At 31.5% G+C, this 10,149-nt stretch overlaps 1 protein-coding gene across 1 annotated transcript in view; it reads left to right on the top strand.

Annotated features, from left to right (window-relative positions):
• Window positions 1-6,797, top strand: part of LOC107596285 (neurocan core protein-like) — a 38,770-nt gene extending 31,973 nt beyond the window's left edge. The window contains exon 3 of the mRNA XM_016286980.1: window positions 6,376-6,797. Within this exon, the coding sequence (XP_016142466.1) occupies window positions 6,376-6,797 (422 nt within the window). The remainder of the gene's footprint in view (window positions 1-6,375) is intronic.
• The last annotated feature ends 3,352 nt before the right edge of the window (window positions 6,798-10,149 follow it).

Below are 10,149 nucleotides of genomic sequence, written 5' to 3'. Positions count from 1 at the left end.
AGAGAGAGAGAGAGAGAGAGAGAGAGAGAGAGAGTGTGTATTACCCACTGTGTGTGATGGCATCTTATTTATGAACACCACTGGTGGGATTTATTTTGTGACGTGTGTAAATGTGCTTGTGCTGTATTCTCATGTTTGTTATATGGTAACAACATGAACTGCTCATATTTCACCCTAAAATTAAGATTAAAATTAAAACTAAAATTAAAATGAATGTTAAAAAATTAAAATAATGCATAAAAATGCTTTTAAAACTTCTATTAAAATTAATATAAAAAAAATAAATGTATAAATAAATGCATAAATAGATCAAATATATACAGTATATACTTATATGGATGTAAATTGCATGTAATTTCCATGATTTTTTAAATCCGTTTAGTTATATAAATTACATTATATAATATATATAATGATTATATAAAATATAAAAATGTAATATATATGTATATTAAATAGTTTTTTAAATATATATTTATATAAATGCCTCTCAATTACTTTAATATGAGAAACATTTTCATATTCTCATTATTCTTTTAAATTCTCATCGCTGTAAAGAATTATAACATTGTATAAATATTATAATTAATATAGGTTACATCATGGTAGTATGCCTTTAATTTACACGGAAAAAAATGTATATCATGACTAATATACTATGGAAATGGATGCAATTATTATAAAAAGATGATAATAAATTATGAGTTATTAAACAATTATAATAAAATGATGAGGAGATAATCAAATGTAAATGGTATTTTCATGTTTGTAGTATTTGTTTTACTGCCTTTAATTTATACTCATGTAAATAAAGTTTTTTACACAAATACAGTAAAAACATATTACATACAGTATTTAGAATCAACATTATGCTAGTGATGATTGAAATGGACTTCATTTTCTTTATGTAAAATATGATTTATTTTTATTTATTGGTAAATCAGATGTGTTTTGGTGAAATTCAGCCGTACGTGTTTGAGTTACATCTCATTAGGAAAGAAAATGACTTGGTTTTTGCGTAAAGACAAGCCTGTGGGGGGTGAATGGAGACCATCTAAATGCAGATTTAAGCTTTCATGACTTATATCATTATTCACACGCTGGGATATACACTCATCCCCAAATCCACATGGAATGAAGAACTGCAATTGATTTTCTATGCATTTACCATTACAGATGTTCAGGTAGCAGCAGAGAGCGTGGATTGGGGAGATTAGATTGACTGTTCATCTTCCCTTCTCACTTAAAGCAATATTCCAGGTTATTTACATTTGCATATCTGTGGACGGCATCTGCGTGTAAAAGCCAGCGGGAAGTGGGTTTACAGTAATGCACTTACAAGGCAAGTTCATCGCAAATAAATGTTTAACCGAGAGATTGCTGTGATAGAATCTCTGTCAGATTTTTTAAATAAGTCACCAAGGCTGCATTTATTTAATCAAAAATACAGTAAAAACAGTGAAATATTATTACAGCTTAAACTAGCTGTTTTCTGCGTGAATCTCTGTTAAACTGTAATGTATTTCTGTGATGCGCAGCTGTATTTTCAGCATCATTCCTCCAGTCTTCAGTGTCACATGATCTTCAGAAATCAGTATAATATGCTGATCTGCTGCTCGAGAAACATTTCTGATTATTATCCATGCTGAAAACAGTTAATATTTTTGTGGAAACTGTGATACATTTAGTTTTTCAGGATTCACAGATGAATAGAAAGTTCAAAAGAACAGAATTTATTTGAAATAGAAATCTTTTGTAACATTATAAATGTCTTTAATGTCACTTTTGATCAATTTACTGCTTCCTTGCTGAATAAAAGTATACATTTTTACTAATCTCAAATTTTAAACAATAGTGTACATCTTTAACTTGCTCTATGAAGTTTCACTTGGCATCTTTAATAAAAACACAAGCTTCAGATTTTAAACACTCTTTGCACGAAAAATTTCTGTTACTGTAAATACAATTTCAATGTTTTTTTTACAGGCTGGATAATGAAAGAGGTTGAAATGATTGTCTGGTGACTGAAAACATGCCGACTGCTGTCCATACTTGAGTTATAAATAACCTGGAGCGTAAACTATAACGTGTTATTTTCCAGTAATTGACTGAATAATGATGTTGCATCATGCATGTTCAAATTACAGCTGTTTTCTTTGGTTTAATTCATTAGAGTTCTGTACATTTGTACATTTTGCAATTATGCATTTAACATATGCACTTAGCTTTTAGACAACAAAGCCTTGACTGCATGTGTTCCTGCTGTATTTACTGTACAGTGCATTCGTGTTTATTCTGATTCATCTACTGGGAAGAAATGAGAGTGAAGCTGCTGACAGATACTGCACATGAACACACATCAGACTGAGATCCAGTTCATAAGAGCGTCTCTCAGTGTCCATGTGGGAAAATATGATGAAGTTCAGCATCTTTCATTTCGAAATCTCTCCCATTGTTAAAAGAACAAACTCACTTGAGCGTCATTTTGGGAGCTGAAGCTTCACAGCTCATCTTTCTGTTACTCCTCTCACATCTCTTTCAGCTGATTTAATGAGCTGCGAGATCCAGAGCAGACGCTCAGGCTGGAGAACAAATATTATTCATGTGTGTTCTGTGTTTGAGGACGTTACAAAGGCCTTTGCTGTTATCATCTGCTGGGTTTTGTGAGGAACAGTGAACTGGGCTTTTCCTTTACACCTAAATACACTGAATTTCTCTTGATGTAAAATAAAAAAGGGTCCTATTTGCTTCCTTAAATCACACTCATGTTCGCATTGAAATTTTTGTCTTCATAATCTTTCATCAAAATATAATAACTCAAGCAACTACTTTTCTCTTCAGTTGACATCTTCTGGACTAAACGGCTTCTTGGTTAATGTTGTTAACCAATAGTCAAATCAGGGTTATCATCATGAACTAAAACTAAAAGCATAAAACATTTTTTATTTGACATAAAAGAAGTGTTAACTGAAATAAAACAATATTTTATATTTATAATTATATTTATTTGTATTTTATATCTATTTGTTTATTTCAGTTTTAGTCATTTTAGTATTTCAACATTTTTATTTAAAATGTATTATTTTCGTTTAGTTTAACTTAACTAAAATAACTAAAATGAGTAATTCATTAAAAAACATTTAAAAAATCATGACTTGAAATTAAATAAACATTAACTGAAATAAAATAAACGTTTCATATTTATTTAAATTTAGAGTAATTTTAGTACTTCAGACTTATTTTATTTCAGCTAGTTGTCAAGGCAACATTTTTCATTTTCATTTAGTTTATCTTAACTAAAATGAATAATTAATAAACTCTAAAACCATAAAAAGTATTTTCATTGCTTGAAATTAAATGTTAGCTGAAATACAATTTTAAAAACTTTATATATTCTTTTAGTTTTAGTCATTTTAGTACTTCAGACTTATTTTATTTAATTTTTCATTTGCTCATTTAGTAAAATAATTAAAACGAACAATTCATAAACTCTAAAACCATAAAAGTATTTTCATTGCTTGAAATTAAATAAACGTTAACTGAAATAAAATAAACCATATTTATTTTAGTTTTAGTAATTTGAGTACGTAAAACTTATTTTTATTACATTTTTCATTTGCTCATTTAGTAAAATAACTAAAATGAATAATTAATAAACTCTAAAACCATAAAAAGTATTTTCATTGCTTGAAATTAAATAAACGTTAACTGAAATAAAATAAACCATATTTATTTTAGTTTTAGTAATTTGAGTACGTAAAACTTATTTTTATTACATTTTTCATTTGCTCATTTAGTAAAATAACTAAAACGAATAATTAATAATCTCTAAAACTATGAAAAACATTTTCATTACTTGAAATTAAATAAATATTAACTGAAATAAAATAAACTTTTCATATTTATTTATTTAAATTTATAGTAATTTTAGCACTTCAAATTATTTTTATTACATTTTTCATTTGCTCATTTAGTAAAATAACTAAAACGAATAATTAATAATCTCTAAAACTATGAAAAACATTTTCATTACTTGAAATTAAATAAATATTAACTGAAATAAAATAAACTTTTCATATTTATTTATTTAAATTTATAGTAATTTTAGCACTTCAAATTATTTTTATTACATTTTTCATTTGCTCATTTAGTAAAATAACTAAAACGAATAATTAATAATCTCTAAAACTATGAAAAACATTTTCATTACTTGAAATTAAATAAACTTTAACTGAAATAAAATAAACCATATTTATTTTAGTTTTAGTAATTTTAGTATTCAAACTTTTTATTTTTATTTCATTTTTCATTTGCTCATTTAGCAAAATAACTAGAATAATTAATAAAAACTATATAGACATACAGTATTTAAAAAAACTAAAACTACTTTAAAATAAAAATAAAATGTAAAAAATATATATAATTTTTGTTAATATTTTGAATTACATTTTCTGATACTAAAATAGCACTGATATTGTTTTATTCTGCTGTTGTAGGTAATTATAGACCCTGAACATTAACCTGAGACACCAGAAATCATTGAAACACAGCAAACGTTGTTAACATTACATGTTTTAAACAGTAATATCTGAGTCTGAACCTAAAGTAATCTTGACAAACTATATATTGTTTGAAAGCGTAAAGACTCTAGTTTTGATATTTGGTGACTGATTTTTGAAATATTTTACAGAGCAACTGTAATTTATTAATATGCAAGAAGAGTACTCATCCGAGTCAGAGAGTGCGTTCTGACCTTTACTTTGAAATAGTGATGCACATATGAAATCATGAAGAATCAGTAAAAATCTTTATTCATTTTCATGGAGAGTGTTCAAAAGATAACATCCATTCTATTTTTTGAGACAAAAAAGGTCTAAAAGTGTTTTGAATATATAGAAAAAAATAGGGATGCACCGATATGAAAATTTTGGCCGATACCGATAACGATTATTCTTTATTTTTGAAAGCCGATAACCGATATGTTGGCCGATAAATCTATATCCAAATTGTTATATACTTTTTGAGAGCCTGATTACAAAAAAAGGTCTCATCATTAAATACCGATATGGTGGCCGATATATCGTGCATCCCTAGAAAAAAACAATAGATTCTCCATTTCTGATGCATTGTGAACTATAACGCAAGTCCAGGGTTCTCATAGCATGTCTTTTATGTGTTTTTTTGAGAAATCAAATACTGCCATACTGCCGTAATACTTCTGATTGTCATGTCTACTTCATATATATTGAGAAAAGTATGGAAAAACATGTTTCAGATCACTCAAACCATATATGGAAATGAAGGCGCCTTTAACTCTTTCCCCGCCATTGATGAGTTATCTCGTCTTTTACAAGAAAACACTAAGACGAGTTTTTACGGCTTTCCATGTCTTCACTGTTACACACTCTGGGGCGCTAGTATGCATCTTCTGAACGAGTACAAAACCTCCCGAACAAAAACACACGTGCACAGAACGGAGAAACTAGCGATCTCTTATGTAAACAGATGCATATGAAAAATAATGCGATAATAGACAGCATATAAATGAAAACTGCATAATGTTACGGAGTAAAATGTTGATCCAGGAAGTGATGTCTGCAAGATTTGGAGGTGTTGATGGAAGCAATTTACTGGATTTATGCTTTGATATTCGTACTGAATATTATCCAGATGTAGTTTTTGATAAACATTTGATTTTCTCACCTTTTTGCTCAGAATTATAAATTTTTATGAAAGCCACCTATATTCAAGTGTTGATAAAAAAGATTGTTTTAAGCTAGAATAAAACTCTCGCTGATCTTTATTTTGGTGTATTGCATATTCAAATATTAATACAGCAAAATATACTGGAGGTCATCAAATTTGAGTGAAAATCATCAAAATCGCTGGCGGTGGCTGGGAACCTTTCTCAAAGAATGCTGGCGGGGAAAGAGTTAAATGGTTACTAATGGGGTTTGATGGTCATCTAGTGGAAAAGCTTGGTACTACGTCCAAACAAAATCTCACCGAAAGCTCCTTTTTTGAGATATCAACCTCAAATTTGGAACATAACGCGTTCAGAATTTTGATTTTGATTTTCTAGCAGTTTTACAGTAAAACATGTTTCGTAAAATATATATTTTATATAAATATTTAAATTATTACATTTTATAATTTCATAAACTTAAACTTGTTATATAATCTTTATAACTTTTTTCACTTCTGCAATAATCTGCCAAGTGTCTTCTTTTAAAAGAGACCAATCTTAAGTCTGTGGTCCAAAGCATTCAAAATGGATAACAGTTTAAGTTGGAAATCTGGTCTACGCTCAAAAAGTGGAATCGACAGTTAACAGGTTAAACCTGATTCTGTTCATTTCTCTCTCTTCTCTGTCAGGTGTGACTCGAGCCGAGACTCCGGCGACGGTCCGGAGAGTGACCCATCCTCCGCTGCGGCGTCCTTTAGCCGACTCCGCTCTGCTCCCGTGTGTGTTCACCCTGCAGGCCGCCCTGGTCCCGGGACACGGCCCCTTCATCCACTGGAGCCGCGGCTCCGGAGCGCAGGAGAGGACGGTGCTGTCGGCCCGGGACGGGGTGGTCAGGGTGCACCAGGCGTACGCGGGTCGGGTCAGTCTGCCCGGATACTCCGCCAACCCACTCAACGCATCACTGGCGCTTTCCCAGCTCCGCTCCAATGATTCCGGGACTTTCCGATGCCACGTCGCCTTTGGAGAACATTATGAGCAGGATACGGTCAACCTGGAGGTCACAGGTGAGATCCAAACGGGCCGGAAATCATGCCGTAATGAACTGGACTGATTTAATATTTAATTATTGTTTGTACAGTAAACAGGTTGTGTGTGTGAGATCATGAAGACTTGAATTTGGCTTATTCAGTACTCAAATGTTATACCTATCTATGCAATACAGTGGAATACTGCAATAAGTTTAGTATACGACCCCTATTAATAATTTTTTTTTCATTCAAAAATCATTTTTATTATTAGGCTATTATTATTATTATAGCTGAAATTAAAATGAAATATAAATATTAGGTGAGTAACTTTAAGGTAAACGTTTCTAAGAAAATTTGAATGAAATGAACTGAAATAAGTTTAAACTGAAGTACTAAAATTAATAAAACTGATATTACAGTAGATAAAGTCTATATAGAAGTATTTTTAAAAAATCTTTAAAAAATATTAAAAAGGACTAAAGCACATAAATTGCTAATACTTAAACTAAAATGTAAATGAAAACGGAAAATATAAAAATAAAAGCTAATGCTAAATATTAATAAATACTAGTATACTGAAAATATAATATTAAGCCTAGGAAAAGTACAGTAACCGCATCTTTATGTTAAATCATATTTAATATTAAAACAGCTCCTGTTGATAAATAATTATTAATACAAACTCTACACTATAATATATATATATATATATATATATATATATATATATATATATACATAATACAGAAATAACACTGCCTTAAAAATTGTAAACGAGCTAGAGTTTGTATTAATAATTATTTATGAACAGGAGCTGATTTGATATTAAATATGATTTAACATATTAAAGATGCGGTTACTGCACTTTTCCTAGGCTTAATATTATATTTTCAGTATACTAGTATTTATTAATATTTAGCATTAGCTTTTATTTTTATATTTTCCGTTTTCATTTACATTTTAGTTTAAGTATTAGCAATTTATGTGCTTTAGTCCTTTTTAATATTTTTTAAAGATTTTTTAAAAATACTTCTATATAGACTTTATCTACTGTAATATCAGTTTTATTAATTTTAGTACTTCAGTTTAAACTTATTTCAGTTCATTTCATTCAAATTTTCTTAGAAACGTTTACCTTAAAGTTACTCACCTAATATTTATATTTCATTTTAATTTCAGCTATAATAATAATAATAGCCTAATAATAAAAATGATTTTTGAATGAAAAAAAAATTATTAATAGGGGTCGTATACTAAACTTATTGCAGTATTCCACTGTATTGCATAGATAGGTATAACATTTGAGTACTGAATAAGCCAAATTCAAGTCTTCATGATCTCACACACACAACCTGTTTACTGTACAAACAATAATTAAATATTAAATCAGTCCAGTTCATTACGGCATGATTTCCGGCCCGTTTGGATCTCACCTGTGACCTCCAGGTTGACCGTATCCTGCTCATAATGTTCTCCAAAGGCGACGTGGCATCGGAAAGTCCCGGAATCATTGGAGCGGAGCTGGGAAAGCGCCAGTGATGCGTTGAGTGGGTTGGCGGAGTATCCGGGCAGACTGACCCGACCCGCGTACGCCTGGTGCACCCTGACCACCCCGTCCCGGGCCGACAGCACCGTCCTCTCCTGCGCTCCGGAGCCGCGGCTCCAGTGGATGAAGGGGCCGTGTCCCGGGACCAGGGCGGCCTGCAGGGTGAACACACACGGGAGCAGAGCGGAGTCGGCTAAAGGACGCCGCAGCGGAGGATGGGTCACTCTCCGGACCGTCGCCGGAGTCTCGGCTCGAGTCACACCTGACAGAGAAGAGAGAGAAATGAACAGAATCAGGTTTAACCTGTTAACTGTCGATTCCACTTTTTGAGCGTAGACCAGATTTCCAACTTAAACTGTTATCCATTTTGAATGCTTTGGACCACAGACTTAAGATTGGTCTCTTTTAAAAGAAGACACTTGGCAGATTATTGCAGAAGTGAAAAAAGTTATAAAGATTATATAACAAGTTTAAGTTTATGAAATTATAAAATGTAATAATTTAAATATTTATATAAAATATATATTTTACGAAACATGTTTTACTGTAAAACTGCTAGAAAATCAAAATCAAAATTCTGAACGCGTTATGTTCCAAATTTGAGGTTGATATCTCAAAAAAGGAGCTTTCGGTGAGATTTTGTTTGGACGTAGTACCAAGCTTTTCCACTAGATGACCATCAAACCCCATTAGTAACCATTTAACTCTTTCCCCGCCAGCATTCTTTGAGAAAGGTTCCCAGCCACCGCCAGCGATTTTGATGATTTTCACTCAAATTTGATGACCTCCAGTATATTTTGCTGTATTAATATTTGAATATGCAATACACCAAAATAAAGATCAGCGAGAGTTTTATTCTAGCTTAAAACAATCTTTTTTATCAACACTTGAATATAGGTGGCTTTCATAAAAATTTATAATTCTGAGCAAAAAGGTGAGAAAATCAAATGTTTATCAAAAACTACATCTGGATAATATTCAGTACGAATATCAAAGCATAAATCCAGTAAATTGCTTCCATCAACACCTCCAAATCTTGCAGACATCACTTCCTGGATCAACATTTTACTCCGTAACATTATGCAGTTTTCATTTATATGCTGTCTATTATCGCATTATTTTTCATATGCATCTGTTTACATAAGAGATCGCTAGTTTCTCCGTTCTGTGCACGTGTGTTTTTGTTCGGGAGGTTTTGTACTCGTTCAGAAGATGCATACTAGCGCCCCAGAGTGTGTAACAGTGAAGACATGGAAAGCCGTAAAAACTCGTCTTAGTGTTTTCTTGTAAAAGACGAGATAACTCATCAATGGCGGGGAAAGAGTTAAAGGCGCCTTCATTTCCATATATGGTTTGAGTGATCTGAAACATGTTTTTCCATACTTTTCTCAATATATATGAAGTAGACATGACAATCAGAAGTATTACGGCAGTATGGCAGTATTTGATTTCTCAAAAAAACACATAAAAGACATGCTATGAGAACCCTGGACTTGCGTTATAGTTCACAATGCATCAGAAATGGAGAATCTATTGTTTTTTTCTAGGGATGCACGATATATCGGCCACCATATCGGTATCGGCCGATAAATGCTAATTTTTTCTGTTATCGGTATCGGCCTGATAAGAAAATTTGGCCGATATCTTAAAGCCGATAAATAATGCATTATTTCCTTCAGAGACACTTCAGATGCGCGCTGTTCGTTTGCAGCCTTTTGTGCAATTGTACATTGTAATATTGTGTTTATTTGATGTATATCTGATGTATCTCATATAGAATGCGTTTGGTAAAGTTAAAAGAGCGCTTCAGTTTACCAGTGATCATCTTTAGCTCAGCACACGCAGCTCAAACAGCAGTGCACAACATTAATAACTATGATTGGGAATGT

This window comes from Sinocyclocheilus grahami, unplaced genomic scaffold, assembly GCF_001515645.1.
Source record: "Sinocyclocheilus grahami isolate Dianchi unplaced genomic scaffold, SAMN03320097.WGS_v1.1 scaffold216.1, whole genome shotgun sequence".
NCBI classification, from domain to species: domain Eukaryota; kingdom Metazoa; phylum Chordata; class Actinopteri; order Cypriniformes; family Cyprinidae; genus Sinocyclocheilus; species Sinocyclocheilus grahami.
The sequence above is the reverse complement of the archived record's forward strand: the minus strand, read 5'-3'. Positions and strand labels throughout refer to the sequence as shown.